Source organism: Calidris pugnax, unplaced genomic scaffold (genome assembly GCF_001431845.1).
Source record: "Calidris pugnax isolate Ruff unplaced genomic scaffold, ASM143184v1 scaffold74, whole genome shotgun sequence".
NCBI lineage: Eukaryota > Metazoa > Chordata > Aves > Charadriiformes > Scolopacidae > Calidris > Calidris pugnax.
In genome coordinates, this window is record NW_015090790.1 from 1,570,782 (window position 1) to 1,590,103 (window position 19,322).

Here is a 19,322-nt window from a genome sequence, read left to right on the forward strand (position 1 = left end):
ACAAGTTCTTCTTACATAAATAATTGAATCAAGACTCATCAGTTCCAGACATTGCCTTCCAAATCTGTTAGAGAATATGAATGCTACCATGCGGCCCTTGTACTTCTGAAAAAAAAATTCCACCAAAGCTTTGTTTCACTGTTGGACCCCCACATTCATCTCTCAACGCCTTGCATGATTTGGATGACAACAGCATTTCCAGGGGGAGTTGAACTTCTCTGGGATGACTGTATACCAGCACGGGCATCCACATTTTACAATTCAAATACGAAAGTGGTATAGGATGAATATCCAGTGTAAAGAAGCAGCTACTACATCACGGACCACAAAACATCACTACACGTTAAAGGATGGTCAACCATCTAGAGAAACACCTAGAAAAACATCCAGAGAAACCAAGCTTTGCTAGTACCTTATTCTCCCTGCAACGTCAGAGAGATGTAGGGTTGGGAGCGACCTCAAGGGATTGCCTGGTCCAAGTGCCATACTGAGGGAGGAGCAAGGATACCTAGAGCAAGCCTGACAGATACACATCGATGAACTGGAGTCTACCAAATCTGGCCGTAGCTTTGAACATCATCTGAAACCTGCCTGTCCTTCAAAAAACACAGAAGACTAACAATTCTTTCCCTTTCAAGCACTCTTTCCACGGGAGAAGTCAATCTTCATGTTCGCCCTTCAGCTTCCACCAGCTTAAACCAAAGGCACTTCCTCCAGCTATTCCCCTGAGATCCTGCCTTGCAACAGATTTGTATTGACCTCCTCTCTCACCAGATGGTCTACAGCTTTCTTAAAGCCCTGTATCAAAGTAAATAAATAAATTTGTCTCACCAGCCCCAATCTCAGCAGAGTAAATGCCTTCTTCAGCTTGCCTACGACATTACTCCTGATACTTTCGAGAGTGAGATGTACAGCTTTCAGCCCCCTGTTGTGTTATATTCATTCTGCAGTTGCCTATTGCTTTCCCCCTCTCTTTTCCCCCGAGATCCTCTCCAGCCTTTGGGCTGCCTTTCCAATTTATAGGGATCATTAGGGATTCCGATGCTGTCACCTAAGCCACTTGCAACCCTCCCCATAACTCTCCTGATGTACTCTCTCTGTTCTGTCACTCAACTCTGCTAATGAAAGTGTTGAATAAAGTCACACGCAGGACAAAGACCTCCCTGGCAATTGCCTCCGGCTTTGACAGCAAAGCCCTTGACAACTTTTTGAGAGAGATTTTTCAATCAGCTATCACCGACTTGGATAAGTTGGATTGATGGGCCAATGTTAACGATACAAGCTTCAACAAGGCCAAGTGCCAGGTCCTGCACTTGGGCCACACCAACCCCATGCATCCCTACAGGCTTGGGGAAGGGTGGCTGGAGCTGCCTGGCAGAAAAGGACCTGGGGGTTCTAATTAACAAGCGACAATTGACAATGTCTAATTGACATTGCCCTCTAATACGAGGCAGCAGTGTGCCCAGGCCCAGCAGTGGCCAAGAAAGCCAATGGCATCCTGGCTTGGATTAGAAATGGGGTGACCAGCAGAAGTAGGGAGGTGATTGTCCCCCTCTACTCAGCACTGGGGAGGCCACACCTTGAATATCGTGTCCAGTTTTGGGCACCTCAATACAAGAGAGATCTGGAGGTGCTGGAGCAGGTACAGAAGAGGGCAAGGAAGCTGGTGAAGGGTCTGGAGAATAAATCTTATGAAGAGCGATTGAAGGAACTGGGACTGTTTAGTTTGAGGAAGAGGAGGCTGAGTGAGGGGAGACCTCATCACTCTATACAACTACTCGAGAAGACACTGTCAAGAGGTTGGTGCTGGTCTCTTCTCACGGGTCATTAGCCATAGAACAAGAGGGAATGGCTTCAAGCTGCAACAGGGTGGGTTTAGAGTGGCCATTAGGAAAGAATTCTTCCCAGAAAGAGTGGTCAGACCCTGGAATAGGCTGCCCAGGGAGGGGGTTGAGTCCCCATCCCTGAATGTGTTGAAGAGTCGCTTAGATGTGGGGTTGGGGGATGTGGTGTAGGTGGGAACTTTGTCGAGTGGGGTTCATGGTTGGACTCGATGATCCCGAGGGTCTTTTCCAACCTGAATGATTCTATGGTTCTATGACTTTGCTACAACTGTATTGAGATCATCTTTCACTCATTTTCTATAAGACCACCATGTAGAAAAGTGTCAGAAACCTTTTAAGAAGTTCAGATATATCATATCTAGTAAATTCCCCTCACTAGGCAGTTATCTTGTCAAAGAAAGAAATCAGATTAATTTGCCATGAACTCATCTTGACAAATCCCTGCTGGCTGCTGGCCAGCGGAAGAAAACTGGTTTTAATCATTCACGACCAAAATATTCCTACTGAAGCACAACTGCATTCTTTTTTTTTTTGACTCAGCACTGGCAGGGATGCACAGCAGGTACCCAGGGGAGAGATGCCATTTTGCATGTTATCCTGTCCTTCCTCCAAATTGAAGGGAAAGCTGTAAAGCTCTTTAAGGAGGAACCTGCAGTCATACTCCCACGTAGGGTATGTTTCCACCACCAGAAAATTTTTCCTGATTCTATCAAGGTTCTTGCAGAAAAAGCTGCAGGAAGGATAAATGAAGATGAGAGATGTGCAGGCTTAGTTCTCAGTAATTCAGTTTCTTCAAGAGGAACATGACATTGTACTACTTCAGACCTACAGGAATGAAACAATGAGAAACCAAGAACTGTCATCTTTTATCCAATTACCTGTTATCTTAGTCCAGTACCACAGGCAGCAGTGCAATAATGAAATCTCCTAAATATTTGGGCTTTTTATTTCTTTTACAAAAAAAAAAAAAACCCACAACAAAACAAAACACAAAAACCCCAACTCTATCAGCCTCTCTGGATGTGCAACAATGTCATACAGGTTTTCAGCTCTGGAATTCAACCTAACAAAATTTAGGCAAGGAAATATCTTGACTGACCTGAAAAAAAAAATATTTTAGGGCCTCGTTCAATGGTATGACTCAATTTTTCTACAATGGGACACCTCCCAAAACAACTTGTCTCCTATTGTCCATCTCAATTGTCCATCCCAACTCCACTGTCCATCCCAATAACTTTCTGTACGCTCTGGTTGACAAACGATAGCACTCGTCTACAAGTAGAGGCTAGGCCAATAGTAAGAAGATCTAACAGAAAATACCTGGTTTACTCACTGAAGAGCAGCATCCTCCACTGAAATCGGGCAGGATCTATCTGCAGAACTGCCTCCCTCTCCTATTTTTTTTTTTCACTTGGGTAACCCTCCCTTTTGAATATCAAGCACACACAGGAATTGTCTCATGAGTATACAAAATTAAGCCCTGCAATTTTTTCCCTTGGACACAGGCCTAGATCACTCACTTGGCTTTCTGAAACTTCAGAACTCAAAATCACGAACCATCTCCCTTGCCCCTTCCATCCAAGCGGTGTAATACCTTGGGGGTTATCTTTTACCTAAGATTTGTTTATCCCTCCAGCACAATATGCTGTAAAGCTGCGCTGTGTTGCGAGCTAGTTGGATATATTTGCTGATCTAGTTGGATTAATTAAAACTTTTTTTTTTTTCCCCTGAGAGATACGGATGTTATGAGTAATCCGGGACAACCTGATAATCGCTCAGGGTCCCTTTCAGGTGGTTGCTCGCACTGCATGTGTGCAAGAACACTGTGTAAAGGTTGATTTTCCACATTTACGTATCATTTATGTAATAGCAATTGTCAGTAGTATTGCTGAAATTCCAGCAATTTTTCAGCTCAGCAGTATTCAGCAGCATAGCTCAATAGCATGAAACAACATTTTTTCATCATTCTTACCTCTCGTACTCACTGCCCTTTAAACATATCAAACCATTGATAATAAAAGTAAAGCTTATATAAACACACGCTATCTATAACCTCGCCAAAAAAAAAAAAAAATCCCATGAAGCTTCCCAAGGAGTCTATTTTACAGTTTTAAAGTTCTTTATATAAAGACACATGTTTTTGCTACAAACTAGAACCTGAATATCTAAAAATCTACTGCCATGTCAAGAGTTAAAGCAAAACAAGGCACATACGACCCCCATGGTGCCTCCGCCAATTACCCTTGTTGTATCCACCCCAATCTCAGCCTTACACTGAAGTGTCATGAAAAAGTGGATGATGCTAGATCTTTTATTCTCTGAGAGTAACTTGTTTTTCACTGTAGCTACTGATACGTTTATACACCAAGCCTTCTCCATGCAGCTGTTCAGAGAATATTAAGATTGCTGAGTCTGGTCTGCTGGGCTGACACCAATCCCCTGCCTGGAAACACTTCATCTGCTCCAGCTGTGAGACATAACTGAGATTGCTAATAATTAAAAGATAGCACAGAAAAATCTTGATACCCTTGCTTTGTAGAGCTGATAGCACTTGGGCTATGGGGCAGCAACGTAAAAGCATCAAAAACCTTTTTCAGTGGTACTCAAAAGGGAAAATTTCCACTTGCAAGACAACTTCATGGAACTTTCTGTGTCACTTCTGTTTGTGCTGATGGGTAAATGTCAATAAACAGTTTTACTCTCTCCTGATTTGGATTTAAAGAATTTACCACCTCTCTCATTGTCTCATCTCAAATACTAAACTAATAAATTTATCCCATTTCACTTCTAACTTGTATCACTCACTCAGTTGTGCAGAAATATTTACCCCTAGACTTCTGGGTGTCCTGCCATCTTTTGAGAACCTTTCTTCAAGATCTGAAATATCAAGATGCACTCACTTGAAAGAAAAAAGGGTAGGGGGCAATGTGTAGCTTTACTTGTGATATTTCACCCAGCAAGATATCGGTGATGAGGCAAAACGCCAACCTGCCCAGAGCAAGACAGCTAGAAATACACCCAAATCAGCCCTTCTGGGAAAACCTTTGGCGCGCTGTCTCAGTGTTTAAAACCACTCTGGGTCAAGCAGATCTTTACAGCACGGCAGTCCCCGCATCAACACCTCCTCCTCCATTAGCCCTCCATCTCTCAGAAGTCCGATTCAAAACCAACGGTCTCCTCCAGACCATCTCCACCACCCCTGAATAAAATGCTCTGTCTTTGAGACGTAGTTATTAAGGCACAGCTGAGTTTGCAGCCTTTCTGGAAGCATCCTCGACCAGGGCAGTTTTGCTCATCTATGTAGTAGATTCCCATTGTACAATGTAGAAGACCATGAAGTCCAGCCTGGCAACAACCTGCAAGAGATCCCTCCAGGGGGTGGCAGGCTCTTCCTCATCTCTCCAGCCACTTCACACCCATCGCTCTGGAAGCATCCTGCACCCCACTTGCCAAATGCAGTTTGGGGGTTACATCTGTACCTAGCTGAAGCAAGTAAAAGCTTGTTAGCAGGGCCACGCTCTTGTTCAAAGAAACACGTTTCCCTCCACTGACCCACATTTTAAGTAAATTGTAAGGAGCAGCGCAAAAGCTGGCACAAGTTCTCTGCTGCCAAAGAGGTCAAACCCTTCTGTGGCTCCTGGAGGGGTGGTACAGAGCTGTGTCTCTCCCATATCCCACATCTCTGCAGGAAACGAAAATTGGAAATGAAAAGCCTATGAATTCCTCCACAGGTAAAGCCTTCTCACACCACTATCTGTTGCTGCGAAAAACATGATGTAATCTACATTACCAGCAATGATTTTTGCTAGAAGGTGCTATCTTATACATTTTCAAGGAAACATGGAATTGTTGGAATTGGAAGGGACCTCTAGAGACCATCCAGCCCAACTCCCCTGCCAAAGCACGATTGCCCAGAGCACATCACTCAGGCGCATCCAAGTGGGGCTTGAAGATCTCCAGAGAAGGGGACTCCACTCCCTCCCGGGGCAGCCTCTTCCAGGGCTCTGCCACCCTCACCCCAAAGTTCTTCCTCAGATCTGAGTGGAACTTCCCATGGTCCAGCTTGTGCCCGTTGTCCCTCGTCCTGTCACTGGGAACCACTGAAAAGAGTCCAGCTCCATCCTCCTTCAACCCACCCTTTAGATCCTTGGAAGCATTACTAAGGTCTCCCCTCAGCCTTCTCTTCTCCAGGCTAAAGAGCCCCAGCTCTCTCAGCCTTTCCTCATCAGGGAGATGCTCCAATCCCTTAATCACCTTTGTCACCCTGTTCCTCGGGATCAAAAACTAAATCCTATGGACTCTTGGGATTGCTTGTCTGGAAGTCTGCCAGGCAAGCGCTCTCCTACAGTTCTATCCTGGTGTGTCAGTGTGTGGGCTTAGCCACTGCTTAACAAATTTACTAGATAAACTTCCATGATTCATACAAACAGCACTCAAGTGGCCAGCTACCACATATTGGCAGGGAACTGCCGAATGTTACTTGAACAATGAAAGAACCCACTTGAATAATGAATGAGGTTTTGGCAGATGAATTGAGAGATGACTGACAGTCCGCGACAGCCTGTGTCACAGCTCCAAAACAAGAGTTGAGCAACAGCAAGGGAGGGTGCCCACAAGCAACCAGCAGCCTTTCAGCATTGTTCACCCAATAGAGGAGGTTTCAGAACCAGAGGTGGCCAGGAGGAGAGCATCTCACCCCATCTCAACAGCAAAGAGCAAGTCCTGTTCTCTCCATTTAGTAAAATTAAAAGCAGAGCAGGGTACCAAGAGGAACCCACCCACACTCTCCCTTCATCAGCTCTCCCTGAACAATAACAACTTGGGGTCAAAGTGACAGCAATCACATCTGTTTTCTTTTTGAACATGTAAATCATCATCCTGGGTATTTTTAAGATGAATCAAAGAATCACAGAATTGTAAAGGGTTGGAAGGGACCTTCGGAGACCATCTAGTCCAACCCCCTACCAAAGCAGGGTCACCCAGAGCAGGCTGGACAGGAACACATCCAAGTGGCTTTTGATTGTCTCCAGAGAAGGGAGACTCCACAACCTCTCTGGGCAGCCTGTTCCTTGGGATCATCGAGTCCAACCATCAACCCCACTCTACAAAGTTCTCCCCTACACCACATCCCCCAACCCCACATCTAAATGACCCTTCAACACATTCAGGAATGGTGACCCAACCACCTCCCTGGGAAGCCTATTCCGAGCTTCAGGCTGGAAAGCTGGCCATTTTACTCCCAGTGGAAGCATGGGAGGGAAGAAGGCATAGAGCAGCACACAAACTCTTTGTCGTTTAAATGTTTACACTTGTTTCTTCAGAAAACCTTGTCTCTCCTGACCTCTGCACGCTCTTTTGCCTTGCCATATTGCCACTTTCCCCAAAAAATGCCTTTTACCTTTTACAGACTTTTGGCTGGCCGAATTCCTGCCTCTCCTGAGTTGCAAGACAGTAATGGTGGACAAACCAAAAGTATCACAGAATCACATAATCACAGAGTCTTCTAGATTGGAAGGGACCTTAAAGATCATCTCGTCCAACCATCAACCTAACTGACAAAAATAGACACCCGCACAACAAACAAAAAGTAACACCATCACTAAACTATACCTCCCAGCACTACATCAACCCGTCTTTTGAACACCTCCAGGGATGGTGCCTTAACCACCTCCCTGGGCAGCCCATTCCAATGGCTGATAACCCTTCCGGTGAAAACTTTTTTCCTAATATCCAGCCTGAACCTCCCCTGGCGTAACTTGAGGCCATTTCCTCTCGTCCTGTCACCTGTGACTTGAGACCAGAGACTGACCCCCACCTCTCTACACCCTCCTTTCAGGTAGTTCTAGAGAGCAATAAGGTCTCCCCTCAGCCTCCTCTTCTCCAGGCTGAATAACCCCAGCTCCCTCAGCCTCTCCTCATAAGATTTGTGCTCCAGACCCCTCACCAGCTTTGTTGCCCTAAACATCCTTCTGGCTTTTTCCCTAATACATTCTTTTTTTGTGAAAGACACAAAACCGGTTAGTTTTACATCAACGCCTAAGGCTGTGCTGCAGAAGCCTAAGACGTGCCTGTGGACTGAGCTTGAGCAACACGCAGCAGCAGCAGAGACCGAGTTTCTTGCTAGAGGCTGTGAGCTGAGAGAAGGCAACGGGAGGTGTAGGAGAATAGTCCTGCCTGAATGATAAACGATTCCTGGTCCATTCAAAGGATCTGACAGACCTACCTATTGGCTCTGCTCCGCGCAGAGAAGGGGACAGAACAACCTGTATCAACACAAAAGGAGCTGCAAAAATCAGATTTTTCCAGTGCATATTCAGCAACTCTATGCAGAATGCAGAATAAGTAATTAAACAATAACCCGTGTAAAAACCTTGTTCCCTTGTCATAGGATGCTTTGTGTTCGCTATTTTTAGCTTTTCAAGTGTCAGGAAGCAACAGAAAAAAATACTGCTGAACAGCACTGGACACCAAGAAAAAGTAAGTGAGGCAAAAAGAAATCTGAAGTAAGCTCTGCAAGATGCTTTCAAAGCTCTCTTCCCTGCAAGACAGGTGATGTATTTTGGTCTAAATAGCCCACCCGATTCTGTCCTCGGTGAACAACCCAGTGACAAACCGCCAATCACACCGAACTGCATCCCCATTCAGCTGGGTTTCCCCCACCGCCGAGCGATGCTTTATCAGCAGCTACAGAATCTTTAATTCGGCTATTTTTAACGAGCACGCCATTTTGCAGTCCTGCCCACCAGGAGGATTTGAAATCTCTCCAAATACTCCTCCCAGGTCCTGCTAACTTTGCCAGCGTGAATAGGGAACTTCAGGCTTGCAGAAGCAGCCGCTGCTGGCTGACGAGGCGGTGAAGATTTTCTTTCATATCTGCAGTTTGCATGAGTAGGCAGCTGGGGTTGGGATGAATTACTATCTCCGATTCCAGTGCTAATTTTAAGCATTTTGAGTTTAAGACGTTTACTTGGCACGGCCTGTTAGAAAAGACGCTGCCAATATCAACTATTGGTATTAGCAAACTTCTTCAGGAAAACGACCAAAGGTATTTCACAGCATGCCTCTGCTTATAACAGGAGCCAGTTGAGGGACCAGAGATATTATTGATTGAACCGTAATTGAATTTTGCTGAATGTTTAATCTCAAAACATTGTTTCAAAAGAAAAACTGAAACACCTTGTTCTGAAAGGAATTTTCAGTTCTTAGTTACCCCTTTTCTTTGGGGCCAAATCCTTTTCCCAAGCTCACCGGCCACTTTGCCTGAGAAATTGTATTTTCCACCAGCTATTTGCTGTGCCTTCCTGTCCCATTCTGGTGTTCAGCCTGTCATGTTTTCAGCAGCTGGCACTGCAAAGCATGTTTCTACAATCCCACGAGTCTGATCTCTTTGCAGAAATATTGCAAGTATAAAGCCCGGGACCAGCATATATTTGGAAGTTGGCAAATTTTCTAACAAGTGTTCAACCCACAAAGAAACTCCTTTAGATTTCAGACGCAGCCATCATACGCATGAGTTTAAAATCTTCTAATCTTCATTGATACGTTTGCAAAAGATTCAACTGAGTATAATTGAGCATTTTTATACTTGGAAATTATCTAAAAAGAAGGTTTCTTCTGTCTGTAGCCTTCCCCCATGCCACAATGCTCTTCACCCCATTCACAAGAGAAGCCACATGTATTTTGATGGCATTATTATTATGCAATAAGCAATTTAACGGTCCTTTTTCCATGCTTCTTAAATTTTATATTATACCTTTGACTTTACCCAAATGCCTATAAACCTAGTCATGTTTTTCCAACTACTAAGCTTACAGGTACCACTTATAAATTTGACACATACATCTAATAATTTTCTAGGTAACACTTTTGAAAACTATTAATCAGCCAGTGGCACATACATCTGTTGTTGTAAATGTCAACGTCGACACTGCTATATGTATTCCCCATCTTTAACATGTGCTTCAGAAATGAAAAAGCACAAGTACAAACCACCTAGAACAAATATAAAGCAGGTTTTTTTTCCAGATCCATTTCCCTTTCACTTACTGAGGCCATGTATCTATTTTGTTATTGCTATTATTATTGTTGTTCATTATGGTTTTATGGCCCTCACCCCACCCTAAATCATTTACCAGTTCCTTCTGCAGGACCTTGCTTTTCCGGGAAACAGAATTCCCCACAAAAGACAAGGGAAGCAAATACTACAATATTTAAAATGTTCTACATCCACTTTATTCTCCAAAATTCCCAGCCTTCTGTAAATACCACAAAGCAGTTTAAACAAATGACTAATCAGCACCTATAGGTTTGCTACAGCCTCGCTGCAATAGCTCATTAATGCTTGGGCATTTGCTTTTTATGGACTTCAAAATGTTTTGAAACGCATCAACCCATCAAGCAAAGATTCTGTTCAGCAGAAATTCCATTGCACCACACTGCAAGCAGAGTCCTAAAACTGCAACCTCTCTTTTTAAAAAGCATTAAAAATCTCCAAACAAATGGCTTTAATCTTCTAAAGATCTAGAAAGACTGTACCAAGAAAACCTCCTTTTTATAGTTCCGTATTTCTGTGAGATGAGCTCAAAGTGTTCACTGAGATAATTATTAGAGAGATTATGCAGATCTTATTTTCAAAAGGGTTTGTTTGGTCTCTTGTTACATAATTGCCTAGTGTTTGTACAGAGCTCAGGAAACAAAAAGCATCAGAGAAATACCAGGAATTCTTTATTTATGAGAAAAATAATTCTCCCAAATGTTATTAACATTTTCAGCGGCCTTTACTATATTGTGAAGATTTCTGTTGACCTGGAGAACTGCTCAGTGATCTAACCTTGGCAGCACATGAAATGAGAAATGTGCCTACCACCACTGGTTTTAGACTATTTGGGAAGAGCTGCAGGGAACAGCAGGAAGCAGAGAAAAAGTACAATATAATGTCTCACGATTTCCTTCACTTCTAGCTTTGCTGGTGACAAAGGTCACTACACCCAGGAGGTAAAATCAGGACTTAGAACTAAGTCAAACCAGTGCCATAAAGAACACAATCACTTTATGGAATCACTAAATGTTTCGAGAATTGGCTAAAACCACTTCAAACGTTTCCAAGCCCCTGCAAGTTCATAAGCAAAACTTAGTCAGACTACCTGAATTTGAACGTTCACTGTAACTTTGAACCAAATTCCAGCCAAGACCTTCCAAACACAATCAAAACTATCTTTAAAGAGTAGAAAAAGAGGCCCTGAACCCAATATAAAATTGTCATCAGGCACACTTATGTACACACTGCACTTCGTCTCGCAAACAATTTAAAAGCCACAGCAACTACACAATTTCAATTCTCATTTGCAATAATTCCAAGTTCATTTCATAAGTATTTACAGATACTCTGGATTTTTTAGTATGTCAAGAAAGCTTGCAGCTGGTGTGCTATGCAGCCATCATACTAGCTATTCAACCATCTTTTGCTTAAACACAATAAAATCAAATTCTACTTACAGCCAACCATCATCATGGCCACCGAAAAAATCTTCTCTCCATCCGTGGTTGGTGCTATGTTTCCAAATCCTATCGTTGTAAGGCTTGTCATGGTAAAGTAGAGAGAGGATATGTACAAGGAGTCTTTACTGGGTCCTCCTTCCCACTGCCCTGAGCCAGTGGTGTTGTATCGATATGGTGTCCCGATACTCAGTGCCAACTGGTAGAGCCAGCTATCTGTTTTGATTGTATTAGTGACTTCATCTATAACTTCATAGTCCCCGATGCTGTACCATATGCAGGCTAGCCAGTGGGCCACCAGTCCAAATACACACACCAACAGCACCAGTACAGCAGCACCATACTCCAGATAATGGTCCAACTTCCTGGCAACTCGACCGAGTCGGAGAAGGCGCACCACTTTCAAGGAACTGAAGAGGCTACTGATCCCCTGGAAAAGAATAAAAATCATTATTTCATCTGAAGTATCCTGCTGGTTAACACAGAAGGCTGTACATCAATTCCTGCATCTGTTTTAAATCTTTTCTGTACAACTATTTTTCATACCCCAGATGACAGACTACAAGATCAAACCCTCTTTCCCCTCCAGTGCTTTTATCCTCATCAGGGTAAATCAAGTTTGGCACTCAAGTCAGCCCCATTTGGTGGATAAATTACTTCATTCAAGCTAAGTCTTCCTAAGTAACAGAATATTTCTGTAGAATCCAAAGTGAGAAATAGCCTGTTTGTTACACGAAGGAGTGATTCAATATTTTGTCAGTTTGAAGTAAACAGGAGACTCTACTTTGACCTTAAGGAGGTCAAAAATGGTCAAAGAGCAGTCATAGGTGGGACTACACCATCCAAGTGGAGTCTTCTCAAAGCTTCTCAGAGAACAGCATTCTGTTAAATCCAAGCAGAAGATTGCTATTCTGGCCAAAATGGGGGTCCACCTATTTCAATGACCCTCAGCATCAACTGCCCGAGAGAAACGTCAGAAAGTGATTGCAATTGGTAATCGCAGAGAAATCTGCCGCTTGTTCCTCTTGTCCACCAGAGAGTACCTGTGTAACTTCCTCTACTCCAACAGTCTCCATCTCACCTTATCCTTCACTGCATCTAATATAACTCTGGATATTTTGTCGTTTGTTAGAAGTCTCACCGACCGAACGTGAACTAACAACTGTGGGCACATCACCCTTATGAGCGAGGGTAACAGAGACCACAAGGCACTGGCAAGAAAACCACACGCCTTTGCATATCCGATTAATTTCCTTTCCAATCAACAGACACTGCAGATATTTTCCTAAAGCAAGTATTTGTGCAGTGGTTTTCTTCCACGCAAGATAAATGAACTGCAAATAAACGGAACTACAAATATTTAGGGAACAGAAGCACAGGGACCATCAAAAAGTTAATAGAAACATCTGAGAGAGAACAAGAAATGTCTGTGTCCTTCCCAACGAACAAATGGTTTACATGAATTTTAATAGAGCTTATGGATGCAGAAAGAGAAGAAAAATATGTTCCTGAACTATCGCAATCCCATGATATACCTAACTTGTGCATTAAATTAATTAGTGGCTCAAAATAGAAGGCCTGTAAAGGAAGGTTTCTAATATAAAACATTCAGAAGCTGAAGACATTCAATTTAAAGTAGAAATTAAGACATAGAAAGCAATAAGGCAAACATTCCTAGTTAGTGTGCCAAGATTAAATTGCCCTTTTCTATGCATCATTATCAAATCAGTCTAGTCAAAACACTGGCTAATTATATTATCAAACAGTAAAAGAGTGCAGTTTCTGGAGTTTTCCATACCAGAAAAACATTGATCTCTTTTGCACCTCTGTTTCTATTCAGAACTAACGTTTGAAGGGTAACATAAATCTGATATTTCTAGATGTAATCTGTTCGACAAAGTTCTTGTATGCTTTTCAAATCCTGTTGGAATTTGTTTCAGATCCCCAAATCCGTAATAAATTGAAATTCTATATTTGCATTCAGGTTTCCCATGATGACTAATACCATTGGGGGAAGTGAAATTTTCCCATTTTGATTTCTGTATTTTGCATTTACACAGGACACAGATCTAATTTATCATTCTTATTTCCATCTTCTTATTTCCATCAAAACATAAATCGACTTTTTTTTGCTTTGGGTTATACATCTGTGAGGCAGTCTGAACAGCCAACTTGTCCAATAAACTGGGAAATCCCTTACAATTTGGTTACACAATGGACTGGGTGGGGTGAATGGACTAGTGACAGACGGTCACACCCCACAAGAACAGCATCTACATGAAAAAAGAAAACGACAGAGGAGTTTTACAGCGTATTTCATGAAATTAATCTGCAGTGTGTTTCAGTGAATTAACCCTGATTCTGAAAGTTTACAACTTGCTGTGAAATCAGAGAGAGCAAACAGCAGGGTGCTTTTTTCTAGGATCAGGTCCTATTGCGTTGGCCAAGGAGATACACATTATTTCCATTTTAGAGTCACTGTTTGGCTTCCCCACCAGGACCTGGGAGTCCCCTTTTTGCTCCCAGTAGCTTAAGTTCACCCCAGTGGCAAGGCTTATACCCTACTTTCCACTGCACAAACCCAAACCAGAAGTCAACCCTTGATCAGGTGAGTTTGCAGTCTGCCAGTCCATCCTCCATCCATATTGCATCTTCTCTGTAAATTACATGGACAGTTTAGCAGTTGTATAACTAATATAAAAATAAAGCATTTATTTCAAAGTCTGGGAGAATGTTTGTGCTGTATTTATTATTTTTTTCTTAAGCACAGATGACAATCGCATCTCTTATGTATGAAACAAAGAGAAATGTTTCATTTTAGCTGACGGTGAAATGTATTCTTTCCAAAGAGTAATTAATTTAAGTGAGTTTCACTGTAAGTCTTAAAGCCAGTTCAGTCTCACCCACTACTTTACGGCCAAAAAAAATCAGAAATATATTTATTCAGCATTCACATTTTATGTCTAATATTGCAAAATATAAAGACAATATTGGAAGCTTTAAAGGCCTACTCCATGGAACACTACCTAGAAAAGAGCAATTAAGTAGACAGTAAAAGAGCATGTGATGCATCACTGCTTAATTGGGTTGGGTCAAGCTGGTACCTTTATAGTTAACAAATCACCTGACAATAAATGCACAGTTGTTAATACACAGAGCTCTGCCTAGGACTCAGCACCGATCTCTTTGGTGGAAATGAAGTGAAAGACTAACAAATTAAGTTTGGGCTGTTCATAAATTCAGTTTTCTAAACTCAACTGATTGCTGGCTGCCTTTAATTTCATTTTTAACTGAATTTATGCCCCATAATGAATATTTTGGAAACCCTGCTGTAGCGCATGTTTTTAATACCGAAGATCCAACCTTCTGGAGAAGCACTGGTCACTCTATTGCCGTATTTAGTGAGGTGGGCCAACTGTCTGTACAATCTGCTGGTCTGTGTTCTCTGACTGAGAATATCTCGTTATCTTATGAACCACACAATCCCGCCCCTTGAGATTTTGTCTGACTTATTTGATCAGGTCTTAATCAGATGAGGACATTCAGCTTGCTCATCTCAAATCATCTCAGCTGAAGAAATCTTTTAACTGAAAAACCACCTACTCCAGAATTTCATTTTCTCCGTCAAGTTTGGGACCAAATTCCTTTCTGATACAAATCTTTGACTGCAGTGTTACAAGTGTGAGTCACAGGAGACCTTCCCAGGGACTTCTAAGGCCATTAGGCCAGGAGACTACACAGGCAATAGCTCGGAACCTGTCCTTTCTCTACCACAATTTTGATTTAGTAGACAGCTGAAGCCACTACAAAGGATGTAGACAATGTCAAATTTATCCAGAAAGACATTTTTGAGGAATGGATGTTCAACTTTGGAATTAAATTAGCCATTCATGATTAAACAAAGCCCAAGGTTTTTGATGTAAGGGTGTTGCAAAGTCTGTATTCTCAAATTCTCTTGATATACTAAGAAAGGAAATTCAGTTTGGTAGCAGAGGCAGAAGTGATGACAGCACTCAGTCTGAAACGCAGAGTGACCACTCCTTCCTATTAAAATTACCTGATTCTTATCATTTCAGATCTTAGATGTTACCACATCGGCAAACTTGAGTCTTCCAGCCTGAAAGCAGTGTCCAAGGTGTGTACCTGCATCTGGCTGAGCTTTTCTGACCACAAGGCTGCGAAAGACATCGCCCACAATCGCAATACACCCCGAGCAAGAACAGGGAGCCAGATTCTCTTGCCCTGATCAGCCAGGCAATAGAAAGAACGAAGCTATCAAAAAATCATGTTACACAGGGCTCAACAGCCAAACGTGCAAGAGCCTGAAGGGAACACCAAAGTAAAATGAAGGTTAACAAGTGCAGGACATCATTGCAGTTGGTATGAGCACTAGAGATGTCCTCCCGAACCAGGAAACAGGGAGTGGAGGCTGCTCTACGCTAAAGGAGCAGCAGAGCTGCATCTCTGTAAACGACATAAAAAGATTTAATCAGCTGGTTACTTGCTAAATCTAATAAGTCTTTTCTGCAGTAGGAAATTATTGCATAAATTTTTAATAAAGTAAAATAGAAACAAAGCCAGCCGTTATTTTCTACCATCTAAATATACTAAAATCTTCTTAAACCTCAAAATTAAATCCCAGTATGCTGAAATGGTAAATTTGTGCTTAATTTTTTTCTTTTTTTTCCTATTAGGGAACAATGCGTTCTTAACTCTAGGCACTTTTTCAATTAGATTTCACTCTACCATTTTTTATTTATTTGTTGTTAGCTGTGGGCACATATGCAACCACAACAGAAAAATGAAGCATATATTTTAAATGTGTTCTAAAACTGAAATCCTCCCGGCTCCGAAAATGGGGATTGGTACTGCATCATTTAACAGAAAACATTGTCTTGGAAAAGGTCAGAGAGAGAGAAAAAAAAAAAATAGTTTTTCCACTATGTTTTGATGTTCAGCATTGTGGTTTTGAAGAATTTATGGAGTGGCCAAGAACCAGAGCTGGGAACCTTTCTATGAAATGCAGGAGGGCACGTTGCCACTGCAAAGGTGTCACTGCAATATATACAGACCTACCTAACCTAAATTTAAGCTAATATGCTTAGAGTTGTTAGATGCAGGCAACTGCAGCAAGCTTCATTCAGCAAAACTAGCTGCTAAAGCAATCGCATCCTCTGAGGAGCTTTGAGCCCAGGCTGAGCTCTTTATCTCCGCGCAAGAGCAAAATGGTTTCATGGAAGTTGAGCTGGAGCACACCTGCAGGAGCCACCGCCGCACCGTGACTCGGCTCTAACCATCCTCCCGGGGGTGGGATTCACCTCACATAATGCTGCAACCTTACGGCCAGTCATCCAGTCTCTACGTTCACTGGTCAGCTTTCCTCCCCGATGAGTGGAGAGAGAGGCAAGTCAGGAGCCTGATTCACCCGGACCACCTCAGGCAGCCAGGGGTGGGATGAATCACCTCCTGGAGCTCGCCCTCTCTCCCACCGAATACGAAGAAGCTGAAGCCTTTCACTTACACATCTTAGGGGAGGAGAAATGAAACCCATCCTTAGAAATCCGGAGAGCCTGGATCTGGGCAGCATCCAAACCTGCATTATGTTATTACAGAGACAGATATTACGGAGCATTGCTTCACAATGTGGGACTTCTCTTTCCCATATGAGCTTGGAGAATAAATGCTATTAATAACAGCAGGCTGTGATTTTCTGCAGATGCAATAGCATGCTTATTTCTTCATTGAACAGCCAATTACTCCACAGAAAGTGATGCTGCACTACATAAAGCTCTGACTGATAGGCTTTTGCAGAAGTCCCCGTAGACTTGAAGAAGGAATTGAATCAGTTCATTAAAAATGAACTATCACAAAGTAAACTGGACTGGGGTTCTTGATCTCAAAAGGGCAAGAGCTGGTAAATTATAAATGATAGTATATTGAACTATAGAAACTAATAAGTGAAGACTACTGGGCTGCAAGAGATAAGGAGAGTCAGACACCTGGCAGCAGAGGACACCTGGAATGTCCTTAGGTCAAAAGGTACAAAATATCCAGAGGTTGTATCTCAAAGAAGAGGAAAAACTTTTTAAGCCAGGCATCAGTTATAAATGTGTAAATGATCACCCAAAGGAAAAAACCAGAAACACAGAACTGAGGGTATATCAGACATAAAAAATGGATAAACAGAAAGCTACACCTTAGAGGGTGAAAAAACCAGGGATAAAGCTCGAATTGCCAAACGTCAGGGCAAACTTTTCCTTGTAAAGAACATTAAAACAAATACCCAACGACTCTTCACGTTCACAAATGAAAAAAAAGAACAACAAAAGTGATCAGGCTGCAATGAAGTAAAAAAAATCCAGTCTTGGGCTAAAAATTAAATTAATTTTGAGCTTCAGTTTTCAAAGATGATGTTGATGTTTTCCAGAAAAGCTAATGCATCAAGAAGGAAACAAACAGATACATCACCTGAACAAATGTTAAGGGCAACGGTAATTAGAAACATCGAGATAAATCAAAATGCAATCAGTGCAGCAATAGGTCTGCTACGTTGAGGTTAGCTGGGATCTAGCCAGGTTTTCCTGATAGCTCTCTCTGATAACACACACCATTTTCTAAACTAAGGAAATGCAGCATTTCGGTAACACAAGGGGTGAAATTATTAGGAAACACAAAGAAAACAGGGACCACAACTGAGATTGTAAGGTGATTGAGGAACTTGTGAAAATGGAGATCATTAAAAGGAAATCCAGCAAGGGTTACAAGTGGCAACTCTCGGTGATTTCCTTTGTTTTCTTAGTGAAGTAAGCAGAAATATTGTATGCCTTTGGAACACACTGTCAGTGCAAAGAATAATGGGGTGGGAATAAAGGAAAATGGGATAAAGCTTTATAATACAGAGTCTCAAGGCATCCACTACGGGGCAAATTAACAAAAATCTCTGCAACTCCAAAGATCTCTAGCTGAAGATTACTGAGAAAAAACAAGTATTTGTGTATATGGGTTAACCCCAAAGCGACGCAGAGCAATCAGGGTGGTTGCACTCACAGAAGAGGTTAATCCAGTTCCAGGATGGATCATTTGAGTGTTTCCATCATCCAGAGGAAAAGCCAAACCCCAACTACAAAGCAAAGATGAATTCTCCGCCTGGAGTAATGCAGCTCTGCCCTAGAGAGATGGATTCAAACTCAACCCTGTGCGGAGAGAGGCAGCTGGAATGGCCAATAAAATTTTCATAAAATTTGACAAATGAGGTTTCTAAACAAGATAAGTTTTCTTAGATTAAGAAAAGGAAAACAGGCATGTTTATACAGGGGTTTGGGGGGGGAGTTGAATGTTCTTTCTAAGCACATCGAGGAGATAAACACGACGGAAGGAAAAGAAATATTTAACCAAGCAGGCTGGCACAGGGACAAATAAGCAGACTGCAAATCAAGACAAATTTGCAGACACCATGAGTGAAGGTGGATTTTGACCAGTTTATGGGAAGATGACACGATGAACCTGCCCACCAAAGCCTACGACTCACTGCCTCAAAAGGTCCCTGTGAGTTAGAACCCGGTTCTTTTTTTCTGCTTTTGTTTTTATCCTTTGAAAAGTTGAAGGGAGGCAAACACGGTCTCAAGGGGAGGCTGCATCTCATCTTAGCCTAAACTATACTGTGGAGGGGTCTGCACCTGAGCTAGTCACACTAGCATGTCACTACAGTCAACAGTGGAAAAAAAAGCATTTTAGGGCAGGTGACAACTCAGACCTGTTTTGGAGATACACCTCAGAAGACGAGGAGCCATACCCTGCATGTGCCTGTATCTCCTTGTGGACCATCCGTGGCCCTGTGTTTCATCAGATCAATCCCACGCTTGGCACATTTTGAAATACGTTATTTAAAGAAGCATGGGCAAAAGTTTCATTACCTTTCCCTCACCAGAAGTAATTATACAAAAAAAAAAAAAAAAAAAAAAAAAAAAAAAAAAAACACACCAA

The 19,322-nt window shown here is 42.3% G+C and overlaps 1 protein-coding gene across 2 annotated transcripts in view; it reads right to left on the reverse strand.

Annotated features, from left to right (window-relative positions):
• Nucleotides 1-19,322, reverse strand: part of KCNH5 (potassium channel, voltage gated eag related subfamily H, member 5) — a 160,492-nt gene that overhangs the window by 85,054 nt on the left and 56,116 nt on the right. For both annotated transcript variants that reach the window (XM_014966615.1, XM_014966616.1), the window contains one exon: nucleotides 11,340-11,769. In XM_014966615.1, the coding sequence (XP_014822101.1) occupies nucleotides 11,340-11,769 (430 nt within the window). The remainder of the gene's footprint in view (nucleotides 1-11,339; nucleotides 11,770-19,322) is intronic.